Source organism: Lasioglossum baleicum, chromosome 10 (assembly GCF_051020765.1).
Source record: "Lasioglossum baleicum chromosome 10, iyLasBale1, whole genome shotgun sequence".
Classification (NCBI taxonomy): Eukaryota; Metazoa; Arthropoda; class Insecta; order Hymenoptera; family Halictidae; genus Lasioglossum; species Lasioglossum baleicum.
Genome location: NC_134938.1, coordinates 4368343 through 4388014, shown reverse-complemented (window position 1 = coordinate 4388014; position 19672 = coordinate 4368343). Strand labels below are relative to the sequence as shown.

General features: G+C 41.6%; 2 protein-coding genes across 4 annotated transcripts in view; both read right to left on the bottom strand.

Moving 5' to 3' along the window:
- The window catches only part of Unc-13 (unc-13), a 697844-nt gene that overhangs the window by 640858 nt on the left and 37314 nt on the right, over positions 1–19672 (bottom strand). The window lies entirely within an intron of this gene.
- LOC143212795 (protein fem-1 homolog CG6966) overlaps positions 1–19672 on the bottom strand; it is a 33127-nt gene that overhangs the window by 5445 nt on the left and 8010 nt on the right. The window contains exon 1 of one of the 3 annotated variants that reach the window (XM_076431964.1): positions 11067–12377. The exons of 1 other annotated variant lie outside the window; for it this stretch is intronic. In XM_076431964.1, coding sequence (XP_076288079.1) covers positions 11067–11105 — 39 coding nt within the window. In that variant the 5' untranslated portion in view covers positions 11106–12377. Of the gene's footprint in view, positions 1–372; positions 9285–11066; positions 12378–19672 lie in introns of those variants that run through there. One more of the 3 variants, XM_076431966.1, reaches the window with a different exon arrangement.

Here is a 19672-nt window from a genome sequence, read left to right as displayed (position 1 = left end):
TGTCGTACATTGTTCGAAGCAGAACAATAATATTCCGAACCGTTTAACAACGCAATTAAAGCGGCATTTACTCAATGGTTACAGTCAGGAAGAAAAAACAGCAAGTATCGACTAACAAGTCAAATTACCTAACCGTTTGTTTTAAATGACATAACTGAGGCTGCGGATTCGATGCATTACGCTCGGCGATTGCATAAAGCGGGATTAAGTGAACACTTCAAAAGATTCTTTGCTAGTCTGATTTTATAAACAAGCGTCCAAACCGGGCCGTCAAAATCAGTTTCCAATTTTCTCTTTAGTCCTGTAGAACGTAAAACTGTAGAACGAAACGTGCGGTGTACGTTCAGACTGCCTATCCGATGTTTAACTTACGTTCGAAACTATGGAACCCGTTTTGAACCGTTGCGATGGGTCCAGTTGCGTCCCACGAAAGGGAATTTTTGTCGCGGAAACCGTTCAGCGCCGATTGGCCAACGAAACCTGCGTTACAGGCGGGACGTGGCGCGTCGCTTAAATAAATCTCGTCACCGGCGGATCCTTCTTTCGGCGAATGATAAATATGCAAAATACGCGGCGGAGCCTTCAGCTGCGTGGCTGCACTCGACAAGGCTCGCCTTCTCCTAAAACTGATGTTCTTCTCTTGCGTACTTGGACGCTTTTGTTCTGCCCCTACTCTCCTCCCGCCGTTCTCCGTCGGTATCCAGTTTATGGCGATCGTCCTTTCGTCGAAACACCGATCCGGGTCAATTCCCTTCGAATCGGTAATTCTCGATAATTGTAACGGAAGTTCGAACGCTGTATCCGCTGTAGTCTCTCAGCCGCTATTATCTCGACATACTGGCCAGAGAAAATAAGAAGAGCAAACACTGTCCGATTAGCTAGAAGTCAGCTGGATCGCGAGAACATGGGATCTTCGTCGGCGTAGCTCGGCGTCCTTGTCGTTTAGAATCGTTCGCGATCGTTTCTCGCTCGATCCTTACCTGTCATCCTCTCCTCTTTACTTCTCCAATAATTACGTCACCGGAGCTGCGACACGGACCGATATAACGCGAATCTTCTGGTACCACGTGGCCGCAGGACTCGATGTCTGGGCTAGAGTAAACACGCGCGCGTTCAGGATCTTGTGTCACGCCGCGCCGCGCCGCCAGACTCGCGAAGAAATCCGATGCACGGAACGCTTCGTGTTTTTTCGCTCGACGACGTCCTTGACGGTGATTGTAGAAACGATATTGATCCACGCCGGACGAGTCTGTGAACTTTTACGATCCAACAGTTGCGGCGACACCTCGCTGTGTCCGATTCGGGCACCGTTTCGGTGAACGGGAGGAAAAAAGTAGACCGGAAGATAAAAAAGGAGGAACAGTTTGATCAACTCGAGCGACGAATCGATAATGAAAAAGCGGAACCAATGCTTGCGCGGAACGGCGTGCTCATCAACTGACCGCGCGCGGCACGGAACCCCTAAACGATGATTGGCTCCCGGAGAAACCATCGTTCACCACCACGGTGGACGCGTAGGTCCCGTTAAACGAATAATCGGTGACATTGGGCCCAGGAACGACTACGGTGAATGGACAAAACGTCGTTCTGCCCCCTCGACACCGTGGTGGGGACACGCCGAGAGACGGCTCTTGTCTTCTAGATTTTTGCGCCGATCACATTTATCACCTTTCCCCCGTGCCCAACGGCATGCTCCACTCCTTTTTCGTCCCCGTTTGGGCCCCCTAGGCCACGTTCCCCAGATCTTCTCTACACGTGCTTCACGAACATCGTCTCTACGCTCGCCACTAAAAGGTTTTTTCAATAGAAACATAACCTTTTTGTTTTATAATACGGAACACAACCTCAAACTTTTTTATGATTTGTCAATGTCAACACGTCTGTGAAGGTTTACACTTTTATCATGGTGAAGTTCACGAACGAGCAACGTTTGGAAATCATTAAAACTTACTGACGATATTCTGAATCGATAGTAGCAAATTTAACGGTCCTGTCGAATGGCCACCGCGCTCATGTGATTTGACGCCGTTGGATTTTTTCCTGTGGGGTTACCTTAAGTCGAAAGTTTACACCAACCATCCAACGACGTTAGACGATCTCAGGAACAATATTGAACACGAAATTACCAACATTCCGGCTGATATGTGTGGGAGAGTAGTTGAAAATTGGATTCAAAGAATCGATTGCTGCCGTCGTGCCCGCGGAGGTCATATGAACGACATCGACTTCCACACATAATTGCAACATGTGTACTACAACTGTAATCAATTTCAGCCTTATATTTCAATTTCTCTGTGTTTTATTTAAACTTAAAGCTGTTATGTCCTTATTGAAAAACCTTTTATAACTACAATAAGTTTGCCACTTTTTCGTGTGGACCTCTATCGAGCATTTTAAAAAGACATCTTGCTCATATTCCGTAAATTTCATCAACATTCTCCACAACTGTCACGAAGATCTCTACCGTAACTGTTTACACAATTAGATCACCGCGTGAACGCGTTGTCCGTAGGTGTGTCCAGAGGAAATCTCCGGTTTGCATCGTTCACCGTTAACCAAAGGAAAACGTAGTTCGATCGTTTCGCAAGTGGCCACTATTCGACTGGTTTCGTTCCCGTTACCCACATCTCTCGGCGACTAAGATCCGAAAAGTCACAGTGGGCTGTGGCCCACGAAAAAGAAAATCGGTCAGCCGAGTAACGGAATGTGCTGTCCGTTTCGACGTAGTCGTCCGCGCGTTAGTTGCTTCTAGAAGAAAACGGAACCTGCCGTAGAATCTGTAATGCGAATAAACTCGTAACGCGGCGAACGGTTGTTCATGTGAAATTTTACGATTCATAAATACGTTTAACGATACACGTCTCGTCATTGATTTGTGCCACGCGCCTATGAAACGTCAATCACGCATAAAACTTCCACGTTTCATTTCGTCGGGTTATTATAATGTCAACGTGCGCGCGTGCACACGTCACGGCTTCGTGTCCTTGAAAAGAAACCGATGTCCAATCAAGTTTCTTATCGCCGTCACACACTCTCGTTCGGGATACATGGCGGGACTTGAATTTTTTGCAACGATGGCAGTCTGCTGCCATTTGGTATTCGATTTCGCATTCCGCTGGAAAATCATCTTCGACCGAGCCTCCTTCCAAGCGCTATGACCACCCGACACTTTTTCTACGCGAAAATAGGCCTCGCGTTCCGTTTCCTCCCTCGGCGTTAATCATTCTGTCGTTCGAAATTTTACGACTGTTCTTCCCGACAGCGTAAAACTAGCAGGACTCGAGGAAGAACACGGTATAAACATCAAACGAGCGATAGCCAGTTTGACCGAGGTACGGTGGAGAATTACTTGTAGCAAACGCAGCACCGTTAGAGATTTTATGAAAGCTGTGACTTTTACGCGAGCGAAGCCTCCGGATGTTGTGTCGGCTGATTAGAGCCGAACTTTCATGCTGAGTTCACGATAAGCACTTCTCTCGTTCTTCTGATCGTTGACACGGAAACCGAGTTTTCTCGATGACGCGAAGAATAGGACGTACTATTAGGCAGGCTTCGAAATGTTCTCGATGTTTGTTTGCCACTGAACATGTTACACCGATAAAAGACTATGCGTACGGTACTAAGGTTGTTCAAGTCGTACTCCTTAAGAAAAAAGCCGTATAAAACTTGGGATTCATCAGATAAATAGATATTAAATATGTTATTCAAAACTTGTGTTAATATTGTTGTTATTTATTATTACGAAATTAGAAAATCTATACGCTCTTTCACTTAAAATAAACTAAATCTTGAAAAACTTACATCGGCACGACTAAAGGAACCGGTTTCCTAAGTCGTACTGCCTAGAGCCTAAGTCGTATCTAAGAATTCAATTAAGCAAGAATAATAATTAAAACGTGTTTTTTTATTAATCTGTTTACGTGACACATAGGTATTCAGTTAGTCACAAACATCACATACAAATTTGTTTGTTCTTTTGCCAACTCCAGCGCATACATCGTGCACCCATGATTTGCATTTCAAGCATTTAATCATATTTTCATCCCGATCTCCTCCACAAATGAAACGAAACCAATCGCTTTTCTTCTTTTTAATTTTTAATGCCACTCCTTGTTATTAATTAATGCGTTTCTTTTATTTGCCGTATTTTTTACGTTTTCTTTATTCTGCGTTGACGTTATTTCTACTGACGAGGTAGTACGACTTAGGAATCTCATATGGGTATGACTTAAGACACGGCACAATTAAATTTAAAGAGTAAACATAACCTAATTGAATAAAATTAATACGATCTCGTTTCGACCAAACGATTACGTAAATTCTACTGAATTTACATTTAATAAGGAACATAATTTTATCAATAATTTACTTGCAAGATTAACTACCAAACATATGCAGGAAATTATAAGAAAATTGACATAAATTTACATGATGACAGGATTTATAATGAGGCTGGTTTATGGCAGACAATAATACGTAAAGCAACTTGGTTGACTCAGATGTATATTTGGTTGCCGTTATATGTGCTGTTGTCGCCGTAGTTCGTTCAAAATTCAAGTGGTACGACTTAAGCACTGGTATGACTTGAGCAACCTTATACCCTAATTATTTAGAAGAAGGTCCACCTCACCGATTTTTATTGTCTGACCTGATAATCCGGTTAGCTAATTACTGGATATGGAAATATGTTTCCGCCCTCTTTTGTTGAAAAGAAGCTCTTTATTCAGAAATACAGATGGAAAGTAAATTCATTCAAAGTATGCTCCATCGGCATCTACAACCTTCTTCCACCGTTCAGGTAATAAACAAATTCCTGAAAGAAACAGATCTGGTTGTTTCGATGCAATCCATTCATCGAGCCAATTTTGGATACTTTCACAGGAAGTAAACTGCTTTCTAGATAGGGCCGACTGCATGGACCGGAACAAATGGAAATCTGAAGAAGCAATGTCCGGCGAATATGGCGGGTGGAGGAAAATTACCCAGTTCACTCCTTCCAAGTATTTCTTGACGGGTTCTGCGACATGTGGCCTAGCGATGTCATGTAACAAAATCAGCTTGTCATGCCTGTTGACCCATTCCGGTCGATTTTCTTGTAATGTTCGCGAATCTGTATCTTCGAATGTTTTTAAACCGCGGTTTAAATCGTGGTTTTTAAACCGCCGAAACCATTCTTTACAACTTGTATTTGATGGAGCATCGTCCCCGTAAATATCCACGAGCAAACGATGCGTTTACGCGGCACCTTTCCTTGAAACAAAATAATGCAACACAACTTCCCGCAAGTGCTGCTTACTTGGAACAAAAGTCGACATCTTTTACGCGAAAAATTGATATTGCTGTTCACGCTCCAAATAATTCCCACCAACTGCGTTTTGAAGCTTAGACACACGCCTTTCAAAAACAAGTACAGTGAAGTCGCGTTTACTGTCCGCGATCGGGTACGCGAACACTGTCCAGTGCCTAACCACTCCACTGTCATGCTGTCCTTCTCTTCGGTCGGCTCTCTTTTGAACTCTCGGCGTGGTCATAAAAGAATAATGTCAGTATGCGATCACTGTCCGTGCAGAACACCATCAAATATGCGATCGGTACTTAAGTACAACGACGTCTGTCAAAAGGGCGGAAACCTATTCCCATACCCAATATAATTTCGAAGAACAATTTCAAGAATAAAAGTTGTTTGAAATAATATTTCAAGTATTGTTCTGTGGCACGTAATATCCACGGAAAAATTCCTTCTACGCGGTCGTTCAGGATAAGGCACGCGGAGATGATTTGCAAACGTGTACCTGCGCTCGTCTCGGAACGCATTTCGCGTTCTCTTCCTCGTAAGATTGCGATCGTGGCTATTCGAGTTTCGCTGAACAGTATTGTTCTTCCCCTGCGATATCCTTGAACATGCTTCTACTACGAAATCATATTTCGCGGAACGCCGCGGTTGAAAATTGGACGAGCATCAGCATCTTTTGTTGCGCGGTGACCTTTTGGGACAGTCTAATACATTTTCAGCCTGTTCTGCATGTTCTCCCCGGCTCTCGTGATTTAACCGTGTTTCCGGGTTAATTATGAGTCGAAGATCTCTGAAATCTTGATCAGACCGGCAGATCTCGACGACATGACGGCGTGTCGTAAAGACAGCCTCGTAACTACGTTTGCTGGAAAGTATAACAGTTACGGCGAGAAAGAAATTCCGAACGCGCGGACAACTACGGCGGCGCAGCACGACAATTAGAGCCTCGGGAAATTATGTTGGCTGTAATTGCCACTCGGTCCATTACACTCGCGGGCACCGTCACCGCCGAGCGAAATTACGCCGATGTTACGGAATAATTGTAAATTGCATCCGATAATGCCTGCGATCGCACGCTGCGGCAGATTGATGCGCGACGATGATTTCGAAAGTAATCAAAGTCCACGGTTGTTATCTCTGCTCGCTATAATGGGCGAACATCCCACGGAGACAATAGTTCCGCGATTGCCGTGGCAGCTTTTTTTTCTCACTTTCTTTCGATCGAAATTGACTCGAGCAATTGGCGTAATTGCGCGCTTCGAGGTTCGTTGCATATTTATCAAGATTTTTACGATGTACCATATTATCTACGTATGCCCTATTTCCGAGCGATTCTCTTATGAATAATAAGATGCTCTAGAAATTCATGCATACAAATCACGGGTCTTGACCCGACAATAAAGTTGCACGAAAGCGGAACAGTTTACCGTTTGTTCGCCAAGATTTTATACGGTGCTCTTGAGGGAGTAGACTCCTTTTTCCAGGATTGCAAGGGTGCGGGTTTTCGCGTTCTCATTTCTCGATTATACGAACACGGGGTTTTTAGTAGTCAGAAACGCTAGGTAAAAGATTGGGTAATTATTTAGAAGAAGGGCCTCCTCTCAAATTTTGATAAAATTTAAATATGTTATAGATTTCGACGTTTTGAACAACTTTTTCCTATACATGTTACCGCCGCTCGATTTTTTCGCGAATCCTTGACAACATATTTCAAGGTCATCAAAATCTGAGGGGAGGCCCTCCCATCTTCTAAATAATTACCAAAGATTGATCTAGGACGCTATCGCCCTCAAAAATCCTATTTTTTTCGTTTACGAGAAGATTCGGAAGCATACAACTGCGTACGTAGCTATTTTCATAGCTACACTCCGGGACAAAAGGATAGCACATCATATATTTTTCCTAATTTGGTACATTAAACTAAAATGAACTTAATATATCAACATATTCTGACATGCCTGTACGTACAATGTACTGAGTATCACCCACCATATTTACTTAAATAGAATTTTCGAAATGGAAACGTAAATATTGGGGCCCACAAGCGGGTACAAAATTATAGCACAAATAGCAGTTTTACATTTGTCAGTTGTGCAGAAATTACTGAAGAGCGAACAATCATTGCAAAACGTAATTGATAAAGTGGGTACTAGCTTCTTTCGTGCTTATTTAATGAAACAACATACTAAACTGTTAAGAATGGGTCGTGGAAAAAACTAACAATTAGTGTACTATGTGAAGTACATACGATATTGAAGTTAAAGAAAGAACAAGATTGAATTACACAAATGAGCTTGTTAAAAAATCCTGAAAATTACGGGAGAAAGAAGAGTTCTGAGTGTCCATAAAGTTTAATTGTCCGTGAGAAACGTGCAACATTGGGAACAGCATCAAATTCGCTGAAGTGTTGGCGTAAACACTAACGGAAAGAATGTACGTTGTGTTTTACAAAAATGCAAGCACTTAGCGCGAAGAGAATAGCAGAAGAAGCCTTGGTTCAAGAAGGAGCATAAAGCGTTCCGCTTACAATTTGCCGAAAAGCATATAAATATGAGGACGAAGCGGCGAAGAGTCATATTTACTGACGAAAAAAGATATAATTTGGATGGTCCAGAAGACGTATCATAATTTGAATGAAGAACAACAATTATTAAGCCGTCGCCAAATGGGAGGCGGCTGTTTGATAATTTGGGCCGATATTGGATATCGGGGTAAAACAGAAATCAAATTTATAAAAAGACGAATGAATAGTGAACGGTATATGTATTGAAATGATCTTTACGTGCTCAATCTAAATGTTTACTTCGTTAATCCTCGATGATCGATAACCTGAAGACCGTTTCAGAGTTTTTGGACGAAGGGTATTGGGTCATTGGTATATTGCGTAACAGATATGTTGTCAATACACGTCGTTAACAGATTAACAGCATGGTCCGGTTGGCAACGCTACGCGTTTATGGACGTGGTATCAGTCGGTTGCATACCTCGGAGCAACGGAAAACGAAACCTGTTCAATTGGTTTTGTGATTGCTTTCGTTGGAACGAAGTAAGAGTGCAAAAAATATACAGTCAACGTAGCAGAACCGTTGATTCCGAGAGAAAACCGGTTCTCTTTCAGAGACGGGAGGAAATGAAAAATGGAACTTCTATTTTCCCGTAGACTCGTAGTCGGAAAGAGGACTAACCATAGAACAATTCGTTGCGCTCGAAGCTTGTACATATTTCGATTCTCGGAGTACATCATTTTTGTCATAAAATTGTATGTACAATCGTTGCTATTATAATACAGCGAAGATGCTACGGTCGTATTATGTTTGCGGAGGGATTTAGTCATTGACTCGTGCCTGCTTGCCGAGTACATTCACCTCGGTCGATTCGATCTATTAGCATGATAATTAGCGACGATCGCCGCCGGAGCGAATGCCGGGGAATATGAAATCACGAATAATACATTATGCTCTTCCTGATCGGCGCAACGCGACATAAATAAACATACGGTCTGCGCGGTCCTTTCAGAAAAGGGGAAAAAATTAATTCAATGGCAGACGATAGGAAGCTCGAGAAGAGAGAAGGAGATAGCTTATTTTTCCGCAGGCAACGGACGCCGAAGACACACGATATCTGAATGCGAATGTACCGCATAAAGTACGGACGGGGAATTCTTTTACAGGACCGAGTTCAACGTCGGCGATTACACCGGATGCTGAGTAAATACGCGGGGAAATCCGTCACAATGCCCCTCCTCTTCAAATTGAATTCATGATTCAAGGAAAATCCGTTCCGCGTTTGCTAGAAAATGAAGAAAGCGTTGAAGACCATAGTCGCGAGATTAAGATTAGTGTCCCCGCTCTGCCGCACAGTGGGACCTTTCGTCCAAATCGGAGACAAAATGAAAGAACTTTCGATAGAAATGAGGTAGAGCGATGAAATTTTTTTAAAGTTAAAGCTGAAACTTTGCAGAATATGAGAAAAATAGGGAGATTATGGTACGAACGTTTTTTAACCTTGAGAAAATTCGTTAAACATGTAGAATTTTAAGAAATCGATTTTGCAATATCATGAGGTCGTAGACAAGTTTTGAGACCAGATTTGAAATCAGCGTGAAAAAATCTACGGGAAATGAAGTACAGCATGTTCAAAAAAAAATTTCCGCGCGTGGTATTGAAAAAACAACAATTTTATCGAAATTGTGCAAGTTTAACGAATTTTCTCAACGTTAAAAAACGTTCTTACCATAATCTCCCTATTTTTCCCATATTCCGCAAAGTTTCAGCTTTAATTTAAAAAAAACTTCATCGCTCTACCTCATTTCTATCGAAAGTTCTTTCATTTTGTCTCCGATTTGGACGGAAGGTCCCAACTGTGTGCCGCTCCCCTCCTACGATGCTATTAGTGCAGGCCTGGCCAACCCAAATGGTTTCACGAGCCACTTTGATGACGTGTAACGTTACAGCGGACCGCACTTTAGCAAAACATGCTTTTAAAAAATGTAATACAAATACAAAATGAATAAAACTTCAATGTTATACGTCGCACTTGCTCATTATAACAATGACTCGTGCAATTTTTAATTTATTTAATATCTTTTGTATACATACAACGAGAAACAAAAGTTTCAATGGAAATATAAAATCGCCCAGCGGGCCGCGTATTGGCCAGGCCTGCTATAGTGCAAGTGTCGCAGTGTCACGTGACTGATGCGGTACCGGCAGAGAGAGGGTAACTGTTTCCCCATAATTCCCCTGATGTGGCCACTAGATCAACCATTATGTAACGTGGTATTCAAATAATAAATCCTTTCATTGCAGCCAAAGTGTCGGTTTGCCTAATATTCGTTAAACGCGTCGGCCTGTTCGACCAATAAAAGCTAGCCACAGAATTCCCATAAAAAAGAGTTTATCGCTCGGTTACACGACTTTGTTCCCCGTGGAAAGAACCCGTTTCTCGACGCAATTGTGCAACCAGCAGTTTCAAAACACGGATAGATATCGGCAATGCATTTGGAAAAATGCGATCCAAATTTCCGACACAGCGCAGTTTTTAAACAGATCGTTCCTTTCAAGAAATACCGTTTTTTTTCCTGTTAACGATCTCGCGAAAACACTGCTCGCGATACGTAATTATCACCAGCAACGAGTGCTATTACATTCCGCAAGAAAAAGATCAAAGATAAAGAGAGTGATCGAGAGTTTTTCTCGTCTGTTGAAAATCACGGTATCGTGATCGGTCACTCCGCGAATAGAATTTAATTATTTGCGGGACGATTAATTATTCTGTCACGTTCACGGTCGAGCGAGCGTCCAGTTCTTGCGGATGTTTTTGTCGGTGCGAAAAGAGTCTAGCGGCATTAAATGAATTATTGAATGGGCGAGAAAGTTCCGTTAGCTCCGTCAGATTTTACAGACTTGTTTTTTTAGCAATCTATAGGCCACTGTCGTCTAACGTGATGTATGTTAGACTTCGTGCGATGTTTGGTAATATTTGTACAGCTGTTAGCACGCTGCCTTCTTTCGTTTCGTTCGCGAACGGCGAGAGTACAGAACGCGATCGAACAATTATGTAAAAACGACGTATTTAGAGCAATAAATAGTCGATTCGAGGGGCGCTAGCGCACTGCCTGGCATGTTTCGGCGTGAAAGGAGACGAGAAATCGGCGAACCGACACACCGCGAAACAGCACTCACAGCGCGATTTCCGTGGTCCCTCGAACGGCGGGATCGCGTTATATATTCTAGAACCTCGCAAAACCCGGGAGACTTGCTATAAAACTCACCCTCGAGAAGCGATCCTCGACGTTTGCCTCGTAATCCATTTCTCGGCTCCCTGTTCGTATCCGTTCGGTGTGTCTACGCCTACAACTATCCCATTTCGTTGAGAAACTTTCGTTACTTTAGGAGCTGTCGGTTGTAACAACAAACAGCCGGCACTTCTCGGCCGCACTCGGTTAAATCGCGATTACTTCATTACGCGGCGGTCGGGGTCACTGTGCTTGGTAGAAACAGAAGAGAAAGACTTACTCCTTACGAGCAGATACGATTTCGTATCCGAGCGAAAGAGATCGAATAGCTCGAGAAGCGACAACGAGCTTGTCGAGAAGGAACCGATATGAAAATGGGCGTTGATCGAACACGATATAGATTATCCGATGCACGAGGCATCGACACTCGATCCTGCGGATACTCGCGAACGTTGCCACCGCACCGGACACCGGGGACCAGAGAGACCTGGCAGAACGCGGACACCGCCGATCGAAATTACCATGACACGCTGAGAGGACTGCGAGAAACCAGTCGAGCAACCGATCGACCAACGGACCGAGACTCTTCGGCAACGGGAGACGAAGAACCGGCCGAGGAACGACGGTGGCGAAGGGAGGAGAACAACCAGCTGAAACGATCGGCCGGAAAACGTTCGCGTTTCGCCGCCTGTTCGACGGTTCCCCGAACTGTGCGCGAGATTCTAGCAAATCGATGCGAAAAAGAGTAGGAGAGAAAGAGCCGGCTGAATGAGAGAGCGAGAAAGACCAAGTGAAAGAGGGTGGTGGGGGAGAGAATTGAGAGAGAGAGAGAGAGAGATCGAAGCGGTGGTCAACCAGGAGCCGAGCAACGATGTACTAGCAAGAGCGCATGCCCCTGCGTGCACGCCGATGTTTATGCAACGGTTGCGCGCGACGAGCCGATCGCATAAACGTTTATGCGCCAGAACGCCTCGCGTCTCGTAACTTTCTAATTGTTCTTCCTGATCGGCTCTTACCGGTCGTTGCGCAACCACTCTAGCCACCAGACTGTGGATCATCCTCGATCCTGCTCCGTCGAGCAATTGCAAACGGTCGAAAACGCCGACCGAAATTCAATTTTTCAAGTTCATAACTTAACACTGAACCTACCGACCACTAACAGCGATTAAAATGTTTTACCTTGTAAGAAAATATATGAAAAAACCTTTTGAAAAACCACGCTTATATATTAACACATTACCGACCGGTGATTATTGCATAATTTTGAAAAATCTATGGTACATGGCTAAACACTTTTATAATAGAAGCTTCAATAGCAACAGCAATTTTCATTGTTAATTAACAAGTCACCCTCAATAACATCATCTAATAGTTTCAGTTAAGAGTGCAATGTAAAAGAAAATTTCTATGCTTTCTTTTGGTACAGCACAATTATTGAAAATCCTATTACATAATAGGCTTCCGCTGGGTAAAGTGTTATTATAAAATGCACTAAGAAGGAGAAAATAATGTTTTTCCTGGTTCTCCATAAAATACCGAATCCAGTTACATGATTGATAATATTTTCCTCCAAAATTTTATGCCATTAGTTCAAAATTTCTTCTGTTATCAAATTAGTGTCGGAATAGATAGAAAAATTTAATATGAATTTAAAATCAAATAAAAGCGTGGAGCGCTAAACTATATTGACGTAATCTTCGTGGGCGCTCCACGCTTTTATTTTTATAGTCACTAATGCCATGATTTTATTTAAATTTATATTGAGTCTGGTAATTATTGGGAATAACAGAAAAATTTAACAGATATAATAATATTGAATATAACAGAAGAAATTTTGAACTGATTGCTTGAAATTTTGGGGAAAAATATTATTAATCATTTAACCGGATTCGGTATTTTATGGAGAACCAGGAAAACATTATTTTCTGCTTTTTAGAGCATTTTAATATAAGCGTGGTTTTTAGAGTCTTTTTTTATATATTTTATTTTCTACTTTTATTGTCATTTTATATCATTAAAATTCGATTACAAGATTTTACGCATACAACAACACGGCAAGTTATATAATATAAGCACGGTAAAAAATGACAAGGCTCTATTTATTTAGATTTTATGCAATTTTTATCACAATATATGCTCCGATAAAGAAACTGATCGAATCGATTTTCATGTAAGCAGCTTCATTATTTCAATAATTGTGAAATGGAAAATATAAAACCGGTCATTTGACCGGTACTGGTGGGTTTAGTGTTAAAGTCGAACGTGCATATAATTAAGAAATGCTAAACATGTGGAACTTGTAAACTAAATATTTCACAAAATACGTAAACGAAGTCGATTTTAAATGCAAAGGAACGATACGACCGCGCGTACTTGTTATCTCTGACGATATGAAAAATTTATAGAGGAGAGAGAGACTTTCAAAATCTATTTTCGAATTATTCGAGGTAACCATCGAACTATACGAATAATGTTATGTCGAATTGTTGAAAGCTTGCGCGGTTGTTTTCGTTCTCGGGCAGGAATTTTTACCCATCAAGTCTACCTCCCTTCTTAAATATTCTGGGTCAAGGTGTGCATGACAAGGTGTCCTCGCGGTTCTTCTGGTTTATTTGTCGAGAACATTGCGTTTTTTATAGACATGTAATAAGACACTTTTTTATTTGTAACAAATTATCTTCATGCAAAGCAGAGTAGGGCAATAATCAACTAATATTTAAGAATGACTGATAGTCTTTTTGAATAATAAATTTTTAAATGCTTTCGGCGCAACGGTTCGATCGTTTATTACGAATTATAAAGCAATTTAGCTAAATGTCAAACAAAATCAACGTTTCGATTCTAGTTTGGATCTTTTTCAAGATTTATTTGAATATTTTCTGTAAAGTGAATGTGTCAAAACGTTGATTTTGTTTGACAATTAGCAAAATTGCTTTATAATTCGTAATAAACGATCGAACCGTTGCGCCGACAGCATTTAAAAATTTATTAACAGCAAATACGATCGATAGAAGAAACATATTTAGTCTTTCTGAATGTCAGTCATAGCAAAATAGCTAACTAAATGGCAAATAGTTAGTCACAGCTCCAAGTAATCGTTAGCTATTGCTTATTAGTGAATTAGTAGTTGATGATCAGTCATCAATCTTTAGTCATCACTCACTATTGTGCGATTAACATACATTAATATTAATTAGTTATCACTAGACTGCGGATTTTATGCATTTATGACAAAAATGGATAAGCACAATTTAAAGCAGTGGACATATTAAAAAGAATTGAAGACATCAGCGTATTGGTTTCAGCTTAATCAGATAATTAAAAGAGGAAAGAAATTTTTATTTTACTCCTGTGTCTTGCAATCAATGCAAACATTTTTTATTTTCCATAAAAAGATCCGCAGTCTACTTATCACTAACTAATCAAAAAGTTTTGACTAATGACTATTTTGCTATGACTAACATTCAAAAAGACTATTGGTCATTTTTAAATATTAGTTGATTATTGTCCTACTCTGATGAAAAGTCGTACGATTGATCATAATGATTAATTTGTGAAATATTCCCCGTTTTCCTTCCCGGTAGCTCTTCGATTAAACGTAATCGGGTCAGTTAGGGGAATTGAGATACGATCTCCGTACGAGGATTTCAAGCTTCCTCTATTATCCTGATGACCGACGTCACATTACACAACGTCTTGTGTGACGTTCTCCGCGATCGAGAATCTGCATCCACGGAAACGTCCACGTAATGCATTCGCTTCAATGGTACCTGTTGCACCTAACCGCGTTACGTAACAGCGATACGTCGCTGTTGATACATGTGAATGCACCAATTATTTATGTATACATTTTTGCACTGTGACGCGCGACTCTGTGACGTCCGCCGCGGGGATTCTAGTGACGATCTATGACGCGAAACGTAACAAGTAAGTTTTACACAAATATCGTGCATGTTTTTCACGCTTGTCGAGACGCTACTGTATTTCGAAGGAATGGAAATCCGGAAGCGGTTTCGTGATATTTATGCAAGATAAAAAAGAAAAGGTTCTTGAACATAATGAAATGTTGCTCGGTTAGCAGTTCAGGCTTGGTTAAACGAGACTCTGGCTCTGTTACGTAATAGAGCGTAGGAGATTGAAAATGACGAGCAACGTAATTGTGTATGCATCACTGTTGGGAATAGGGAAAATATCGAGCCAAAGGCACGGGAGTGTAATCTAATGCCGAGTTACGTTGAATTACAGCATACGTTACTTTCGAAGCGAGTTAGTTACGTGGATCGAGGAAAGTATTACGGGAGAGATTACAGGCAATGGCAACGTATCGTCGAGAGTTCAACTCGAGATTGTATAATAACGATTAGGTACGCGAGATACAGTATATCTCGTCACCCGTATTATTAAGTGTTTTATGTAATAGAGGCAATAAAAACATTCTAGGAAGTCGGATGGAACGACGATCCGCAACTGACACTTGTTATTACGCTATGAGTCTATCGGAGCGTCTAATGATCGACGAAACGGATAGAAAAACATGAAAACGATACGCAAAAAGATAATCACCATTATCGAACAGAGAACGGTCCGAATAAAAAATCCCGAACCCGATGGAAAAGCGATCGTAAACTGACTCACGTTGGGAAATACGTGGCAATTTTCGATAATTCTCCATGATTCACACAGAGCAATTATGCCGTTCAATGTAGTGCTACACTGGTGGACAAAATGATAAGGCACCATTGTACACACACAAAATTTCATATCAGTAAATTTTCTATAGATGTGAAAATTTTTGTTATATTATTATATATAAAATATCCTCCACAACTTAGTAATCTGATCTCGGCTCGGTATATCGGTGTGAACCACTACTAACGCGACGCGGAGAGTCGCAGTCGTCGGCACAGTTCAAACGCCCGCGCGTCATCACAATGTAACACCAATATTTAATCTTCTTTATTTTTCATAATTTTTTTTATGGAACTTTCAGCAACAAATTTCTGACATTCTTCTAATGCAAATGATACCAAACACGATATAATTTCAACTGTATTTAGTAGTTTAATCGATGATGAGAGTTTCGAACGCAAGGAAGGACAGCGCATCAGAGAGAAAGAGACGCGGACAGTTGCCGGCTCGGCCTTTGAAGCTCAAAAAATAGTACCAAATGCGATAGTAGCGAGGAAATCCCCCGAGGGCCTTCGCATCTATGTATAGAAAATTTACTGTACAGGGTGCGGCACAAATTAGTCCCCTTCATTTTTCAGATTTGTCAGCCCCTTCGGATGGTCAGACAGATAAGTGCGCCGCGCATTTAGAGGTAAACAAATGAACGTAAACACTGTGAATGCTCGTTTCCTCAACTGTTGTCCGTTTGCGTCGCAAGATCTGTGTTTTCAATGTTAAGTTCTGAAGCAATGTTTACATTCATCTGTTTACCCCTAAATGCGAGGCGTTGCTATTACGTACCGTCGAATTATTTCAAATATTCTGACAAGATAGATAGCTGGCGCGCCGGGCCGACTGTGCCAACTCGCGTGTAGGTCGCGCTCTGATTGGTCCGTGTTTTTCGTTAATAAATCCTAAACAAAGCCGCGGATAACATTTTTGCAAAGGAAAATGTCGCTTGAAATATGGTCTCAAGAACCACCCCCTTTCGGGAAGTTCACGGATTTTGGGACATCCTGTATAGGTGCGCAGGTTGTGTGAACCACCCTGTATGTACAAATGAATGTTCATTGCTAAAAACCCTGAGGTGCCTTATCATTTTGACCACCAGTGTGTATGTACATCAATTTCATTTTTCTTAAATCCATGAATCATTTCTGACCCGAAGACCGTGCGAGCTCGAACCAATTTCTTTCTGATTCGGCGGAATCAGAATTGTGGAAATGGTAGCTGTATCAAGAGTGATCGGGCACAATTGTCGTCGTCAACGTATCCCGTTAATTACTTCCTCCCCGATTATCATCCTAATTGGACACAGTCTTATGCGTGGAGTCGCGTATTTCGCGTGTCTGTATCCGGGGGTGTCGTCAGACCTTTAACGAGCCAACACGCGCGGGCGTAATGACATGTACACAAATTTAATTGAACCCCGGACAGACTGAGCGACGCATCTCCAATGTTAATTAACGAACAAACCATAGAGGATCGGTCGGAGCAATCGTAAAATGACGCGAACGGCGAGCCGCGTTCTCTCACAACATTTACAAGTCCTTGTCGCAAATGCGCACGCACGCGCGTCCGTACCTGTCATGTCATCCTTTATGAAAATTAATATGTCGCTCTATAAATGCCTTTGTATTCAAATCGCCGCGCCGCTTGAAAACTAGGCGCATTCGTCTCACCATGACGCAAGAAAGCGAATACAATATGTATCTGTTCCCTTTTACAGGAAATACGCTTCGCCTATCGGCACGATTTGTTCACAGAAAATTTCTGTTCTTGAACCGAATTCAACCTCATTTTGAGTATTGTGCGACGTTATTAATTAATATGGGGGAAACATATAATATATAAGATAAGTAGGCTACAAAAAGCACAGAACCGGGCGATGAGAGTCATATTGCAATGTAACAGACGATCCAAAGTCGAACGTATGCTACTGGCGCTGCAGTTCATGGCTATAAGTATGCGATTATAGTGGAGCAGCGAGGTGAGCAGTGCGGTGAACAAAAACGGATACATAGTATAACGAGGAACAAAGAAAATACATATGTACTTTTTCTTTAGTATGTGTCGAAATGTTGTCACGAATGTTGGTTTGTTTTCACCGCGCCGCTATCATCGATGCTCGCCGCTCCACTATAACCGCACCATAAGGGTGGATTTATATGTAGTGGAGCTGCGAGCATCGATGATAGCGGCGCTGAAAAGAAACCAACATTCGTGACAACATTTCGACACGTACTAATGAAAAAGTACATATGTATTTTCTTTTTTTTTCACCGCGCACAGCTCACCTCGCTGCTCCACTATAAATTCACCCTAAGACTGAGGCTGTACTATAATATGTGTACAATATTTGTTTTTAAGATTTTAAAAAATATGTTGCCGGAGCATTTAAGAAATAGGCTAAGAATAGTAGGCGATGAAAGCGTAATGCAGACAAGGCAAGCTGGGAATATTGCAGTTGAATTTCGTAAAACGGGAAGTGCCCAGAAAAGTCTATTTTATGGAGTACAGTAATGTCTCTATCGACGCAAAAAGGATGTACACGCTTGACGCAAAAGAAATATCCCCTGATTAAAAAAAGATCAAACACGATATAATCTCAACTGTATGTAATGGTTTAATTGACGATGAAAGTTTCGGGCGCAAGGAAGGACAGTGTATCAGAAAGAAATTATTGAGGGTGACTTGTTAGTTCACAATGAAAATTGCTGTTGCTATTGAAGGTTCCATTAAAAAGTGTTTAGCCATGTACCATAGATTTTTCAAAATTATGCAATAATCACCGGTCGGTAATGTGTTAAAAAGCATATGTATGCAAATGACTTTGTTTGAGAAAATGTGGAGGTCGCGAACTTAGTTGCCAACCTAATACATAACTGGTTCCGCAAGCTTTTTGCGCTGCTTCTCAGTATTGTTTACAGGTAGGAATCGATGCAACATGCGTTACCGCAAAGCAAAATTATTGCAACTAGTTTCCTGAAACAATGCATACATAATCAATAGGAAAACAGTCCTTGAGTAGACATTTACACGGCGGCGCGGCGTTCGATCCGCTTAGGAAGTCCGAACAGCTTCATTAACCGCACAGGCTTCATTAAAAGTCTTACGCCACGATCTCTGTTTTATTGGAATAACACCCAATCAGGAATTCCCGCGGACTAGACCGTTCGGACCATTATTCAACGCGTGTTCAAGCTTGTTTACAAAGGAAAGACTCGAACCAGATGCGTGCCAAACAAAAACGGTCTCTATTGTGCGTACAGAGACATCCAAAGTTGTTTGTCTCGGGACCATGATGACATGTTGTTCAATGTTTCATCAGACGAATGTTGCCGACATTGAAGCCAAACGTCAACAATACCACATGGAAACGCTTTGTTTTATCACCAGGAAAAACTCGATCTCAAGTTTCCTCTCTCCTTCTTTGAAATATTAAAATATATCTCCTAATAAAAAGATTTGTAGCGGCATTTGCGAGAAATATTCGAAAACCTCCATTTCATCGCGACGTTGGCATTTGTACAGCGCATTGAAGTCGGTGCGAATGCCATTGTTTCGAGTAGCGCTACATAGTTGGCAAGGTCGGCCAAGATTTTGGCTCGAAGTAACGTTGTAACTTTTTTCATTTGAATCTTGTTGAATTTCCTCAAACACGATAGAGGTTTTTCCAAGGTTTTTCACCCCGTACGCGGCGTCAGGAAAGATTCATTGACGTTCACATGTTTAGTTACAGCCTTGCCGAGCATTGATTTATCTGCTAATGACTCATTAGCAACAATGTAGATATGTACATACATAGTTGGGACTTTCCTAACAATGGGTTTAAACACTTTGTGCAACCATGAACGATTTTCCTCATTTTTTTCCGTGGCATTGAACAGTTCCCAGCAGATTGTAATTCCCCGGTGGTGATGACCAACATTCGGAAAGACTTAATCCGGCGAATCTGCTACAAAGAATGTAGC